At 39.3% G+C, this 17,426-nt stretch overlaps 1 protein-coding gene across 7 annotated transcripts in view; it reads right to left on the bottom strand.

Annotated features, from left to right (window-relative positions):
* Positions 1 to 214: 214 nt before the first annotated feature.
* The window catches only part of LOC136858533 (deoxynucleotidyltransferase terminal-interacting protein 2), a 113,924-nt gene continuing 96,712 nt past the window's right edge, over positions 215 to 17,426 (bottom strand). For 6 of the 7 annotated variants that reach the window (XM_068225587.1, XM_068225590.1, XM_068225591.1 and 3 more), the window contains 2 exons: positions 613 to 773; positions 215 to 504 (listed from right to left, as the gene is read on the bottom strand). In XM_068225587.1, the coding sequence (XP_068081688.1) occupies positions 283 to 504; positions 613 to 773 (383 nt within the window). In that variant the 3' untranslated portion in view covers positions 215 to 282. Of the gene's footprint in view, positions 505 to 612; positions 778 to 17,426 lie in introns of all 7 variants that reach the window. The other variant, XM_068225589.1, reaches the window with a different exon arrangement.

Genomic DNA, 17,426 nt, shown 5'->3' with positions numbered 1-17,426 from the left:
TGTGTACTCTCTTGGGTCTGAGTGGTCTATACCTTTCCTAGGCGCCATTTTGGAACACGTTCGAAAATGTAAGGGGCACATGTTTAACTTATAGAAATATCACTGATTTCTTTATAGGAATGTTGCTTAGAGAGCAAGACTGAAGAATTCAGTTGTCTACTAAGGATTAAAGAAAGAATAAAATTAAGAGGGGAAGGAGATACAGTACATTAAATTTAAATTTAATACGATGTATCTTGTTTATTAACTTGGAAAAAATAACAAACATCAATTGTAGGAAACCTACTTCCTACTCTTTCCCTTCTGTTTTAAACGCCTTGCATGTCTGAATGCTTTGTAGCTGGTGCTCTTCCGTCGTTCTTCAATAATTTCTTTGTATCGTCGCTTGTTATAACTCTTGAAGTCTGCATCAGCCATTAGTTCATCCACTAGAGTCTTTTTCCGTTCCCTGCGTGGTATTCTGCTGGCATAAAAGTCCACTGGATCATCCTCCACTCGACCAACCTGGACACATAATATGACATGTTTAATAGGAATTAAAAACTCAGTTAAAGCTATCAGATCAAAAGCTCTCACAACACTGATTACTACAGGGAGACAATGCTATCTTACCTGGAAGAACTTAGGCAGCACTTTAAGATCATTCTTCTTGTAGAAATGTTTAGGATCAAGAGCAGATCTCATCTGAAGCACCTCTAAGTCTCGTTTAAGCTCATCAGTCAGTTCTGGTGCTTGCATGTTGAACCATTGTGGCCCTTTGCTTCTTTCTCGTTCTTTCTAAGAAGAAATGACTCAATTAGGACAAATGGATTTTCTTGTAGTAATTCATTACAGACTGTTATGCTGTGACAGATTTATCCCTCCCGCCAACTTCTAAAGTGGAGACGGCCAACGGATTGCCAGTCGGGAGCTTCTGATTCCAACACCCAGCCCATCCTAGTGATAATCAGAGTTGCCTGTCAGTTTCTTTCCACTAGACAGAAGGGGGAGCATGTTGTTCGAAGGGAAAGTGAGTACTGTCAATAGCTAGGCTGTCATATTTTGCTTCGCTGTGTAAATATGTAAGCATTTAATTTATTCTTAAGACAAAATACAAATATATAAGACCACAGCACACACCAATATTGCAAAATAATTTGCTTCATGCATAACCCATGACGTGGTAGCAGATGTTAGAAGAAAGAAAGAAAAAAACACAGAAAGAAAGAATTTGCAAATAAACTCGACAAATAACTTTAAAATATCCGTTATTTACACATACAAGTAACAGGTCTCTCAAAATACTTTTTTTTTGCTAGGGGCTTTACGTCGCACCGACACAGATAGGTCTTATGGCGACGATAGGATAGGAAAGGCCTAGGAGTTGGAAGGAAGCGGCCGTGGCCTTAATTAAGGTACAGCCCCAGCATTTGCCTGGTGTGAAAATGGGAAACCACGGAAAACCATCTTCAGGGCTGCCGATAGTGGGATTCGAACCTACTATCTCCCGGATGCAAGCTCACAGCCGCGCGCCTCTCTCAAAATACTGAACTTAAATTCATAACAAAATAGGGCTAGAATAATAATAATAATAATAATAATAATAATAATAATAATAATAATGTGGACTCCATGCAATAAGTTCATGTGTAGATTTGGTGCACAAAACATAGATCTGTTTGGAAGAATTACGCTTCATTTATGATTTCAGGGGAGTAATTGTGACACTGTTTTGTATGATAATTATGTTTTAGTGTTGTCTGGTGAATCTGTGACCTTTTTTATCGACTTCAGGATTATATTTGTTATTAATTTTTTGCCCTAAGTGGGAACCATCTTGTTTTGACTATAATTCTCCATAGATAATACTAACAAGAGGAGTATTTGATTGATTTTTTTGTTTACATTCTTGCCCTAAGTTTCCAACATCTTGTTTCAATTTGCCATTACTCTCACAGAAGACTGGAACTCTACACTCTCTCCACGATGTTGCCAAGGTCACAGAGTATGCATTGTTTGTTTACTACTACTGACGTAACTAAGACAGCCATCTTTAAAACAGGTAACATGCAGTCTTTGCATGGTATTGCATAGGATACATGATCTACATTTTACTCAAACCTGGTGGTAGGTATAAAATGTGACCCAGTTTTATGGAGATTATGATAAAGGAAGATAACCTTGGAAAACAGCCACTGCCTGAGGATCGCCAGGGCACTCTTGGAACCACTGCAAGGAGTGACAGCATGCAAGCCAGCGGCGGTAGGATGGTGAGCAGACGGCCTCCTACCGGGAGGAATCCCAAAGAAATTACAGTCGCAGAAGCCAAGGAACAGAGTGTTGCACAACACCACTTGACAACAACCATTGAAGGTGCTTTTGCAGAAGATGCAACCACCAAAGTGCGAAAAGTCCATACTCGAATGAAATGGGAAAATTCTGTCAGTGAGTTTATAATGAGGGCTTACTATAGAGTTACCAGGCTGGAAAAGGACATGGCAGATTATCGACAGAAGCTATACACGGTTTTCAAAGCACAGTATCCAAACACACAGGTCTCAAAACAACGAATAGCAGATCAAAGATGGGCAATTGTCATGAAAAACTTTATACCAGAAACAGTTCTCAGTAAGATTAAACAGGAAATTGAAACTGAGCTAATGGGTCCTTTGGAACCTTCAGGTGAGCATGAAAGAACTGCATATGAAACAAACAGAGCCACACCCTACACCAACACCATGGCCCCACAAAAGCTCCAAGAAACTGAAGTTTACACATACCAACAGAATGCAGAAAATGAATGGCAAACTGAAATAGAAGTTGAATTCCAAACAGTACTTATTGAGTTTGAAGGTAAAGATCCCACACTCAGACCTATACTACCCAGACAGAACCAAACCAAGAAATTCACACAAATAATTGAAAAGTTGAATACCAACATTCTACCAATATATTTAGAAACACACCAGACATTCCTCCAGGTACATACTGCAATCTACTGTGCTGCAGTGGCAGCATTCAGGGCAAATGGGGGAAAAGTAAGAGACTCAAATCATGAATTGAAGACCTACAAAAGAACATCAATCGACTTACTCAATACACCGATGGTCATCGAAGTCCTCGGCATTGCAATCACGTAAGGAAAATATCAAGGAATACCAAAAACCACTCTACTAAAGATACTGAAAACTCTCATTACCGAATATCTAGATACAATGAAGCAAAACTAACTGCCCTTGCTAAACTTCTCAAGCGCTATACTAAGGCAACAAAAAGAAACGTACAAAACTATCTTTTTAATGGGAATGAGAAACTAATTTACAACAAACTTAGGACACCTGAGACAACTAACATACAGAATAGCAATGGGATACCAACTGCAGAGAGCATAAGAGAATACTGGTCAACTATATGGGATGCGTACATAGAACATAATGAAGAGGCACACTGGCTTAAAACTATCAAGAAGAAAGCTGAGAATACTGAAAGCATGATCCAAGCAGATTTCACATTACAGGAGGTTGTAACAGTGATTAACAATTTACACAATTGGAAGAACCCAGGAATAGACCACATACACAATTACTACTATAAGAAATTTAAAAGTGTTCACAGATTACTCACCTACCACATACAAATTTTTGTCAGTAAACCAGATGCCCTCCCACACTTTCTCACTACAGGAATCACGTACCTAAAATCTAAAAATAACAACACGGCAAATCCTGCTAACTACCAACCGATCACATGCCTACCAACTTTATACAAAATTATAACATCACTTGTAGCAAATAGAATCCAGAATCACTGCAAGGTCAATGACATCATCGCTGAGGAACAAAAGGGCTGCAAACTGTTCACAAAAGGCTGTAAAGAACAATTAATAATTGATAGTATAATCATGAAACAAGCATACCAAAACAACCAAAATTTACACACTTGTTTCATAGATTACAGAAAGGCATTTGACTCAGTGCCACATTCCTGGCTTGTTAAGGTCCTTAGAGTATATAAAGTTGATCCTAAAACAGTGACATTTCTAGAAAATATCATGCAGACTTGGAAAACTACTATTAACCTCTATAATGGAGAAGAATGTGTGATAACTGACCTCATACCAATTATAAGAGGCATTTTCAAAGGGGATTCGCTCAGTCCACTATGGTTTTGTCTTGCTCTGAACCCTCTATCAGACTTACTGAGTTCAACAACATATGGATTCACTATCAAAAATAAGCAAAGAACAATCTACAAAATTTCACATCTACTCTATATGGATGATCTGAAACTGTATGCTGCATCACAAAGACAACCTGAACACCTTGTTTTAATTACCCACAATTTCTCCACAGACATCTGTATGAAATTTTGACTCGATAAATGTGCTACTCAGACAATTAGGAGGGGCTCTTTCTCGGCACAGGGCATCCACTCTGAAGCAACAGATATCTCACCACTGACAACAAATGAAACATATCGATATCTTGGATATAACCAATCAGCAAGGATTCAACACAAGGACACAAAACAGGCATTGAGACTGACATATTGAAACGGAAACGCCCTACGAGCATTCACGTTTCATTCTTTTATTAAGAGGAGCTCGCTAACACCCAGCCGTAAGCATTTAAAACTTGCGCCGAGCGCACAGGCATAGTGGGAACTGCAAGCAAGCTCGCGATGTTCTACAACACCGACCAAGGACAAGCGACGTCACGCAGAAGGTTCTTTCGTGTTCCATAGCATTGCTGCATGAACGAAATGTAATATCAATATTTCAATAACGTCACCTTGCAGGCAGGAATAATGAACGCTGCTAGCCGAAATTTCGTGTCAATCGGTGTAAAGATGGCCAAGATATAAAATTTTCTTGGGGCCCACATGTGCAGCCACGCCCACCAACCTTCGGCAATATAAGCGAATCACCAGCCTGGGGTAAAGCAGACAGTGTGCAGAATGTGCAGTATGCAGCTGAAGTGTGCCGTAGGCAGAGAGAGTGAGGGAAGTCGGCAGTAAGCCGTGAGTTCAGTGTGTGTGTGCAAGTAAGCACGTCGCGATATAATTCGTCACTCGGTCCGGCTGTATACTTGAGTTCAGAAACGTTAGTGTTAGAAGCTTTCTCCGTGGGCTTCACTTCATTTAAAGACTGTGTTTCTAGCATAAACTGTGCCAGCCTTGACTTCATTTAAAGACTGTGTTTCTCGCATAAACTGTGCCAGCCTCGATTTCATTTAAAGACTGTGTGAAAGCAGCGATACTGTTTCTAGCCAACCTTCACTTCATTTAAAGACTGTGTTTCTAGCATAAACTGTGCCAGCCTTGATTTCATTTAAAGACTGTGTTTCTCGCATAAACTGTGCCAGCCTCGATTTCATTTAAAGACTGTGTGAAAACAGCGATAGTGTTTCTAGCATAGACTGTGCCAGCCTGCATTTCATTTAAAGACTGTGTTTATCCATTTTTCAGAACTGTGTTCGTAATAAAACTGTGCCGACCTTCATTTCATTTAAAGACTGTGTCTATCCGTTGAACTGTGTTCGTAATAAACTGTGCCAACATTCCCTCTTAAAGACAGTATTAACTTGTGGAATATAGTATCGTGATTTCTTTCCGAGGAACCATGCCAATTCCCATCATAACCTGTTCAGAATCACGTATGATCTTAAGTGCCAGTGATAATCTTCTGAAAATTACAACGTAACAGAACTTGGACTGTCGTTTATTTCAACAAGTGTGTGAATATTGTGCTCATGGAGTACAGTGCAGAGACTGTACCCGGTAAATTTAATTTTCTTTATGAAGTGCTTAATCACTGCACCTCGGAAGGTCCTAGATTGTTTTCGTTTGTTTATTATTCCAAATACGATAATTCCTTCCATCTTATCCTCGTGGAACTGTGACTCTGACTTTATCCTTGCTGCTAAAGTGCGTTCAACATCATTGACTGTGGGAACTATTTCGGCGTGCTTCGCCTTAGAGAGGTGTCACACCAGAGTCCCATGACGTCCGATGTGGAAGCTCCACATTTCCCCGTTCCTGCCTCAGGTTCGAGTCATCAACACTAATACAGAGAAAACACCAACGACGGAAGACAACGCCGACGCCGACCGCAAGACGACGTCCCCTCCACGCCTTCAGGGACAACTCCACGATTCAGCTGTAAAAGGTGACAATTCTTTGCATATCTATTGAATAAACTGAAGGATCCACTTAATCATGAAAATTTTTTTTCTCACTACCCTTCTCTCTCTCACTCTCTTAGCATGGGCCGTACACGCCTTGTCGTTCCTCATGCTCTCCGATAAACTGAAGTACGGGCGTTCCTGTTTCAATATACTGAACGAGTAAGACGAATCGTGCGTTCTAAGCTCACAGGAAAAAACACTGTTAAGGCCATCAACACATTTGCTATACCTGTTCTCACATACTCATTTGGAGTCATAAAGTGGACCACAACTGAGTTGAAGGATCTTCAAACGAAACAATGTGTTACTGACAAAATACAACCTGCATCATCCAAAATCAGCCCCAGAAAGACTCACTCTGCCTCGTTCTGGTGGTGGTCATGGACTAATAGACCTTGAGAAATTACACAATGAACAAGTTACATCACTAAAGCGCTACTTCAAACATAAATCAGAAACCTCTGCCCACATGGCGTGGTTCTACACCCCTCAATCTGAACACCCCGGCTTCACTTACAACGTCATTCTCCACAAATGAGGAGAAGATCGTTCTATGGAAAAAGAAACCTCTTGATGGATGGTATCCAAATGAGTTAAATCAGCCATATATCGACAAACAAGCATCGCGTGAGTGGCTGACACACTGATATATACCCAGAAGGGTTTCATGTCTGCCATACAAGATCAAGTCATTGCCACAAGGAACTAGAGAAAGCATATACTGCATGATCCGTCTGTCTATTCAGATCTGTGCCGATGATGTAATACATCTCCAGAAACCATCCAGCACATAACCTCAGGTTGTCAATTAATGGCGAACACAGACTACAAGTACAGACATGACCAAATTGCAAAAATCATTAGCCCGACAAAATAACCTAATCCATTGTACCACAGCATATTGGAAGTACAAACCCCAGTCAGTCTTGGAAAGTGAAAATTACAAAATTTACTGGGATAGAAGTATCATTACTGATAAAACTATTACCTGCAATAGACCAGATGTAACTTTTGTAGATAAAAAAAAGAAAATCTGCTTCATAATTGACATAGCATTCCCTAATACTCACAACCTCCAATCAACACATACGGAGAAGATTTCCAAATACACAGATCTGGCCACAGAGATAAAAACCATGAGGAAACTCAACAATGTTATCATAATTCCCAGCCACTTGCCATATAGTAAGGAAGTGTATTGGTATGAACCATCTACCATATAGAGAGGACTAATGAAAATCGTTCACTAGTAATTTTGACCATTTATGTATAGTAAATATCTCATAAATATCTGTCAAGTTTATATGTCAACAATATAAGTATATAAGTATGTATGAAGCATATGTGCATATGTACTGAATAGTACTTCTTCCATGTACATTGTACCAAAGGAGGTCATAAACCAAATTATAAAATAGTGAATTATATAATAATAATAATAATAATAATAATAATAATAATAATAATAATAATAATACATACATACATACATACATACACACCTACTTCATTACAGACTGTTATGCCTTTCAGCGTTCAGTCTGCAAACCTCTGTGAATTTACTGACTGCCACCACAATCCTCTATTTGCAAGACAGTTCCGTGGCCTCCTTTAGTTCAACACCTCTTATTTTTGAATCGTCAGAAACCGAGTCTAACAGTCGTCGTCCTGGTCTCTCTCTATTTCTCTTACCCTCCATAACAGAGTCCGTTATTCTCCTCAGTAACGCATCCTCCTCCATTTGCCAAACATGACTCCTCCACCAAAGCTGATTTTTGCATACAGCTTCATCCATGCAGCTCATTCTTAACTTACCCTTTACCTCCTCATTCAGAGTACCCTCCTGCCATAGCTCCCACCCATTTGTAACAGCAATCATTCTTGCTACTTTCGTGTCTGTTACTTCTAACTTATGAATAAGAAGATATCCTGACTCCACCTAACTTTCACCCACATAAAGCAAAGCTGGTGTGAACACAGACCAATGTAAAGGTATCGCCCAGGAGCTGACTTCCTTCTTAAATACTGTTAATCGCAATTGTGAGCTCACTGTATCACCTTTACTGAGTCTTGATTCAATCTCATATACTACCATCCTGGGAGAACACACATCCTAAATACTTGAAATTAATCTACCTGTTCCAGCCTTGTATCCCCAATCTGAAATTCAATTCCCTTGAATTTCTTATTACTGACTTCAATTTAGTCTTGGAAAGGCTAATTTTCATACCATACTCATTGCGCCTATTATCAAGTTCCAAGATATTAGACCACAGGCTTTTGGCACAATTTGCCATTAAGACCAAATCATCAGCACAGGCCAAACTGCTTATTTCATTTCCACCAAACTGAATCCCTCCCAGCAGTACACCTTTCAGCAGATGATCCAAGTAAACTATGAACAACAAAGGTGAAAGATTACAGCCTTCTCTAACCCCTGCAAGTACCTCGGACCAAGAACTCATTCTACCATCAATCCTCACTGCAGCCTAAGTGTTCACATATATGACTGACTGACTGACTGACTGATTGATTATAATACTCTACCCTTAATCCCATAGTCCCCCATTATGGTGAACATCTTTTCCCTTGGTATTCTGTAATATGCCTTTTCGAGATCTAGGAACCATAACTGTCTATTCCTTTCGTAGCGTTTTTTAATTACCTGGCACATACTGAAAATTTAATTCTGACAGCCCCCCTGTGATCTAAAACTGAACTGGATTTCATCCAACTTCCTCTCAACCACAGATCACACTCCTTCCAAAATCCCAGTGAACACCTTGCCTCGTATACTGATCTATGAGATACCTCAATTGTCGTTTCAATCCTTCCTTTTCCCTTGCTTATAGATAGGTGCAATTACAGTTTTCATCCAATTAGAAGGTACCTTACTAATTTCACTCTATAAAGCCATATCATTCCTGGCTTCCCACAATATTTCACCATTAAAGGTCTAATTTCACCTATTCCTGTTGCTTTATGACAATGGAGTTAATTTACCATTCTCTTCACTTCCTCAAGCATAATTTCACCAACAACATTCTCCTCCTCATTATGAGCTTGGTTGTTTGGAACATCACCAGAAAGATTTTCTTTTATGTTGAGAAGATTTTCAAAATATTCCCTCCACCTGTCCAGTGATTCCCTAGGATCTATGAATTCACCTGACTTACGCAAAACACTATTTGTTTCCTTTTCCCTCCCTTTCTAAGATGATAATAATAATAATAATAATAATAATAATAATAATAATAATAATAATAATGTTACAGGTTTTAAGTCCCTTGTAACTACAGCAGCTGTGGAGTCCCAGCACTGCCAGAATTTTTCCCTGCAAGGGAATCTATAATGTATATAACTAAACCTACCAACATGGTTCTATTGCATTTAAGCACCCTCAAATGCCAAATGACTGCACCGGGTTCAATCCCACAATCTTGTGCACACATGCGAGAACGTTACCGCTTCGACTCTTAAGTTTTAAGTAAACTTTGGACTAAAAGGATGTGCAAAAACCCATTGCACAATCGTTCTATTTATAACATTTCAATTCACTGCAAAACAACAACAATAACTAGAACAACAATATTAATAACTTTAAATGATGTGTGGTCTCTGGACAGGCCTGGTGCACATCTCAAGTTGACACCTTATAGCTGACCTGCGCATCTGTCTAATGTTTAAGACTGTATACATACCCAGCCCCCAAGCAATCAGAATTAACAAATGAAGGTTAAAATCCCCGACTCTGCCAAGAATTGAACCAGGTACCCCTTGGACCAAAGGGCTGCATGTTAACTATTTAGGCATGGAGCTGGACCTAGTAATAATAAGAAGAATATTGCAAGTGTGATAACTTGAAAATAATATTCTCTCACCTATGGGTACCTAGTACAAGTATCAAGTTTGAATTATTATACATACATACATTATCATTATAGACTGTTATGCCTTTCAGCGTTCAGTCTGCAAGCCCCTGAGAATTTACTAAACGTCGCCACAATCCTCGATTTGCAACTAGTGTTGTGGCCTCATTTAGTTCTATACCTCTTATCTTTAAATCATTAGAAACCGAGTCTAACCATCGTCCTCTTGGTCTACCTCTACTTCTCTTACCCTCCATAGCAGAGTACATTATTCTTCTAGGTAACCTATCCTCCTCCATTCGCCTCACATGACCCCACCACCGAAGCCGGTTTATGCGTACAGCTTCGAGTTCATTCCTAAATTAGCCTTTATCTCCTCATTCCGAGCACCCTCCTGCCATTGTTCCCACCTGTTTGCACCAGCAATCATTCTTGCTACTTTCATGTCTGTTACTTATAACTTATGAATAAGATATCCTGAGTCCACCCAGCTTTCGCTCCTGTAAAGCAAAGTTGGTCTGAAAACAGACCGATGTAAAGATAGTTTCGTCTGGGAGCTGACTTCCTTCTTACAGAATACTGTTGATCGCAGCTGCGAGCTCACTGCAATAGCTTTACGACACCTTGATTCAATCTCACCTACTATATTACCATCATGGGAGAACACACAACCTAAATACTTGAAATTATCGACCTGTTCTAGCTTTGTATCACCAATCTGACATTCAATTCTGTTGAATTTCTTACCTACTGACATCAATTTAGTCTTCGAGAGGCTAATTTTCACACCACACTCATTGCACCTATTTTCAAGTTCCACGATATTAGACTGTAGGCTTTCGGCACAATCTGCCATTAAGACCAAGTCGTCAGCATAGGCCAGACTGCTTACTACATTTCCACCTAACTGAATCCCTCCCTGCCATTTTATACCTTTCAGCAGATGATCCATGTAAACTACAAACAGCAAAGGTGAAAGATTACAGTCTTGTCTAACCCCTGTAAGTACCCTGAACCAAGAACTCATTCTACGATCAATTCTCACTGAAGCCCAATTGTCAACATAAATGCCTTTGATTGCTTTTAATAATCTGCCTTTAATTCCATAGTCCCCCAGTATGGCGAACATCTTTTCCCTCGGTACCCTGTCATATGCTTTCTCTAGATCTACGAAACATAAACACAACTCCCTACTCCTCTCGTAGCATTTTTCAATTACCTGGCGCATACTGAAAATCTGATCCTGACAGCCTCTCTGTGGTCTGAAACCACACTGGTTTTCATCCAGCTTCCTCTCAACGACTGATAGCACTCTCCCTTCCAAGATGCCAGTGAATACTTTGCCTGGTATACTAATCAGTGAGATACCTCGATGGTTGTTGCAATCCTTCCTGTTCCCTTGCTTATAGATAGGTGCAATTACTGCTTTTGCCCAATCTGAAGGTACCTTACCAACATTCCATGCTAATTTTACTACTCTATGAAGCCATTTCATCCCTGTCTTCCCACTATACTTCACCATTTCGGGTCTAATTTCATCTATTCCTGCTGCCTTATGACAATGGAGTTTATTTACCATATTATTATTATTATTATTATTATTATTTTACAATTATGATTATTATTATCTGTAATGTATAACTATGATTTGTTTACCTCCATTTAGTATTAGTATTATTATTACATCATATGTACATATATGATCATGCAGCTTGTGAGGTTATGTCATGAAACATGTGTGATACATAAATATTCATATGAGTTCAGTTAATGTAAATACCTGTAAATTAATATGATAATTTATTCTTGACTGTATAATTTGTAATCCACAATTGTGAAACACTGTAACTTCCAGAATGGTAACTGGCACTCTAGAATTTTCATGAAGGTATTGATTGTAATGTATCTTTCTGGATGCCTCGCCAGGATATATATAAAGAGACAATCTTGACAGTGAAGTTAATTATTGAAAGTCAGTTGTTGGAAGAGAGTTATTGGTTGAGAGTCATTGTTCAGTAGAGTTATGGTGTAGTAAGGTTATGCTTGTGACCACGTGTGCGACATGCTTTTAAGCAGTCAACTGTTTTCAAATGTGTTTCAAGGTTGTCATCTCAACGTGCAGCGATTGGCAGTTGTCTTTAAATGGCAGTTTGTGATGCGAGTGTTTTGTGGTGACAGCAGCGATTAAGGTTATGTGTGTTTTTGCAAATACATGTAAATAAAAATAATTGTACCAACTGACAGCATCTCGTGTGCGTCTTGTGGATACGTTAAGAAGAAAAAGAATAAAGTCTGAATTTGTAGTTCAGACGCAAAACATCCAACGAACTTAGCTATTTTTAAAAATAAAATGCAGTATTGTCGTCATTGTCTGCTAGGTGAATCAATCTATTTTAATTGCAATCCGTGTTGTGTTTCATGTATACTTCTATCTTAGTGGAGCGCCGAACACAAGCAGACCAGCTCTCAGGACCGATTGCTTCAGCTAATAGATGCAGAAGTAGACATACATAAGTACTCAAAGTTGGGATAACATTTATCATAACATATGACTTCAGTTGAACTCACACCAATCTATCAATGAACATTGATCTGCATTTAAGGCAGTCGCCCTGGTGGCCGATTTCCAATCTGTTGTTTTCCTAGCCTTTTCTTAAAAGATTGCAAAGAATATGGAAATTTATTGAACATCTCCCTTGGTAAATTATCCCAATCCCTATCTCCCCTACCCATAAACAAATATTTGCCCCAATTTGTTCTCTTGAATTCCAACTTTATCTTCATATTGTGATCATTCCTACTTTTAAAACCACCACTCAAACTTATTCATCTACTAATATCATTCCATACCATCTCTCCACTGACAGCTCAGAACATACCACTTAGTCAAACACCTTGTCTCCTTTCTCCCAAGTCCACCGGGCGAGTTCGCCGTGCGGTTAGGTGCACGCGGCTGTGAGCTTGCACCCGGGAGATAGTGGATTCGAATCCCACTGTCGGCAGCCCTGAAGATGATTTTCTGTGGTTTCCCTTAATTAAAGCTACAGCCGCTTTCTTCCAATTCCTAGGCCTTTCCTATCCCATCATCGCCATAAGACCTATCTGTGTCAGTGTGACGTAAAGCCACTAGCAAAACAGCTCCCAAGTCTTCCCAACCCAAACTGTGCAACATTTTCGTAATGCTACTCCTTTGTTGGAAATCACCCAGAACAAATCGAGCTGCTATTCTTTGGATTTTTTCCAGTTCTCAAATCAAGTAATCCTGGTGAGGGTCCCCCATACAGTGGAATCATACTCTACTTCAGTTTCTCTACAGAGCTCATCTGGTTTTACCAGCACCACATCCAGAATATTCTTTTCTCTAGTTGGTTCCATCACTTTCTGATTCAGTTGTCCTTCCCAGATTAACTTATTTGCCATTTGTTGGTCATGCTTCCTGTCGTTCCCATCACCTCCCTTATCGACATATGGTAACTTGAGATCACCCCGCTACAATCACATTCCTTTCCATATAGTTTCATACACAGAATCAGCTATCTTATCAAATCATTCCGAATCAGCGTCTGCAACATACTTTCCCGTCCGTACACTCCAAAAACATTGAGATGCCTATTATCTTTAGGGGTAAGCCTTACGTCTATAATTTCACGTTTGTCATCTTTAGCTTTTTAATAGCTTACAAATTCTTCTTTCACCAGAATGAATACTTCCCCTTCTACCATTCCCATCGTATCTGTACGATAAGCATTCCAGTTCTGTGAGAAAGTTTCTGCATCCACTATATCATTTTTCAGCCATGATTCAATTCCTATTACAATATCTGGTAAGTATGTATCTACTAAATTACTTAATTCTATTCCTTTCTTTACAAAACAGTTCAATATACTAACATTTTTATGTCATCCCTTGTTGACGTCTCGATCCCTATATCCTTATCACCGCTCCCTAGACCACCCAATGTCCCTAAATGTACCTCCCTATCACCCTTCTAAACAAATTTCCTAACTTATACGTACCACTGTCGTTTAAGGCTATCTGAGCGCAGATTCCTATCTCCTACCTACCCATTAGGATCTAGAAATCTCACTCCCAGTTTCTCACATACCCACTTCATAGTGTGATTTAAATCCTCAATCACTTTCCAGTCAGTATCCCTCCTACACAGTATTCCACTGACAATCTCTGTTTCCTTAAACTTCACCTGTACTGCATTTACCAGATCCCACATATCCCCAACTATGTTGGCCCTTCCCTGCTTGCCTTACGTTGTTGATACCAACATGAAACACTACCCCCTTCTCCATTTCCCTCCTTCTTCTCTTCTACTTTCCTCAACAGCTGCCTTAAACTAATTCCTGGATATCACTCTACCCTGGTTCCCTTTACTCCACACACTTTCCCCACATGTGTAACAATGGAATCCCCCATGACCAGAGCCTCAACCCTACCTACCTCATTTGATCTCTTCCCCTCCTGGTCAGCCCTCTTTCCTGACAGCTGCAGAAGCTTCTTCCTCCTCTCTTTTCTCTCTCCCATGTGCTTTTTCCACCTTTCTTTTCCTATCCTCTACTCTACATTTCCCATTCCCTACCCTTTACTTTCCTCTTACCCTTCCACACTTCTCAGCTACAGTTCCCTGTTCTTTATCTTTCCTCTGTTCTACCTGCAGTGACTCATACCCATTTCTCACAGACACCTGTCCTGAATTCTGATCCTGAATAGAGCCCTTAGTCTGCATGTCTTTCCCCTCAAAACATTAGACCACCTGTCTTCTACAATTCCCCCTTTTCTTCCCATCCCTCTTTTACACCTACAGTATCCTGTACATTGTTTGAAGGAGGCCCACCCTTCCTTCCTGTCCTCCGAGAGAATCCTAATTATCTTCCTCGAACTCTCCTACTCCTCCCTCATACTCCTTAATGCCTGGCCACACTCTCAGTTCCTACACTTGCATTCCTTAGCCATTCTTTATGGAATAATGAAAAAAGAAAAGATAAAATAACTTATTCAATGCACACACAAAAAAAAGTGTCTAGGTTAGTACACAAGGATCACATGACAATAAGGTAATTAATATACTACTACACTACAATACTATTTAGTCGTATTATCCTTTCATCCTACAACACCCTAACAGAATGAAAACTGCCGTTAATTACTGAAAACTGAAAGGAATACACAAGAATTACACAACTTGAAACTACAGCTGAGCCTAACCTATTACAACAACAGAATTCTAGTAAGATAGTTTCTAGAGAGATACTTCTACTACACAAATATTTCATAATAATAAAATAAGCATGCCAATTTCTAATAAAATGCTAGTATATGCTACAAATATCTGACGGGTTACCGTACACAAGGATACACATGAATATAGTAGGCAAGATACTATCTGATATGATATCTACACTAAAATTCACAACTGAAACGTGGTTACGTGATTATTACAGCTGGCAGATTTCTATTATTTTCCCCACTATGCGGGATGGAGATTAAAATGGTCCTCAAATGCTGAAAAATAAGAGGATATCAACAATAATTTCTCAAAAAATTCTGTCAAAACTACACTGGGGACTTGAATTGCAATTATCGGGATATAGGAACCTCATTATTAATTTTTTACTCGAATAAATGAAAGTGCAAAGTACGAAGTATGCTGGGGATGTGGAACCACAATTAATTTGAATACATTATCAGCTGATTCTTGTTTTTGTTTTCTCAACTACCCTATACACTTTGTTATTGCCGGAATGCAGCAAACAATCGTCAACAATCCAAACACTGGTAAGTAATTCTCCACTGAATTTCTATGGGGTTTAAAATACAGTAATGTGGAGGGAGTCACAACACGGTGTTCGCAAGAGGCTGCGATGTCGTCTACAGCATATCTTTTACTGATATTTGCCGATTTGATTTTCTGCAACGTAACTGCCTTTATGGATATATGTTTTGGCACAAGAATGTTATTGTACTGTTCACAGAAGGCAACCAAATCAGCTGCCATGAATGACAGATTGCATTGGCCATCACGATTACACATTTTTGGGTGGTAGGTTCTCTACAAGATAGCACCTAAACAGTTTTCAAAAACTTGAGCTTTCATTCATCATGGCTATCAGCTTTCCAGTCTCCAATGTTTTTAGCTGACAAAGATAATTCTCCACTCAGCCATCCCTGCTCCCCAGCATAAACCACCACACTACGCTTGCTTCATGATGGTGGTGCCTTCAGTATGCAATTACAAGTTCCATCATCCCACCCATTCTTCACAATGTGATGAGTATTGTACCAAGTTTCGTCTAGATAGACAATTCTGTACCCCTCAGAATGCAACTTCCAGAGATGATCTATGAATTTAAATCGTCAAGCTACTATTCTAGCAGATTCCATTAGTCTGATTTTTTCTCTCCTCAGAATGCAGAAACAAAAGTTTTATTAACAGCTACCGTAGAGTAGTTTTTTCATAAGGAAAGACACACACACTTTGCAAATGTTTTTAAAATTCCTGTATGGTTGCGGACTGACCTTCAGTAAAGAATTTATATCGGTCTACCTTGCTTCTCACCAAGTCACAGGAATTTTGTTAAAAATAACCCTATTATTACCACACTTTTTCGGAGTTGTACGACCTTTTTGTATGATTTTCCTAATAGTTTTCCTGTCATAACGTTAGCTGTCTCCAAAATATAATCCTTACCTAAGTGGTCTTCATAACGTATTTATATGTTTTACATACCAACCGTCGACTTGGCTTAAAGTTTCGACCATCTGCTGGTAAACTGGCTGACAGCTATGTGGGAGGTAAACACCTGGAGGTGTAAATCAGCTGGTACTTTGGCTTGCATGCAACCATCTCCGTGCAAGCAATAGGTAGCTACCCAGAGCTAGTTAGCGATATACGGGGTTGGCTAGACTGATTTTCAGTGACTTCTCGCTTTCGAGTGAGGTGCTATTTCGTAATCTATAATTTTCATTTCCGTATTGACGAATTACACAATTAAAAATAGGAAAGAATTTCCACCAATCAATACTTGTTTATTGCTTATATTAAGCTACAGGACCGGTTTCGACCCCACATACAAGGTCATCTTCAGCTGAACCATGAATACATATTTATATGATGAAGCTTCGATTAAATTGCATTGTCAAGGGAATGTCATATGATGATGTGCATTTAGTCACATACAAATGGGACAGGTCTTAACGTGAATTGGCATATGTCAGTATGTACAATATTGCAACTGTATGTCTAAAATATTATGTTGAGGTCCTAAGATTAGTGTATAAAACATATCTTCACTTAAACTAACTTATATATAATATATATATGTACAGGATAAAATACGACTCAACACGGGAAACCTCACCAGGCCCGGACACCGGAAGGATT

The sequence above is a fragment of the Anabrus simplex genome, chromosome 1 (assembly GCF_040414725.1).
Source record: "Anabrus simplex isolate iqAnaSimp1 chromosome 1, ASM4041472v1, whole genome shotgun sequence".
NCBI classification, from domain to species: Eukaryota; Metazoa; Arthropoda; class Insecta; order Orthoptera; family Tettigoniidae; genus Anabrus; species Anabrus simplex.
This window is presented reverse-complemented; position numbering and strand designations above follow the sequence as displayed.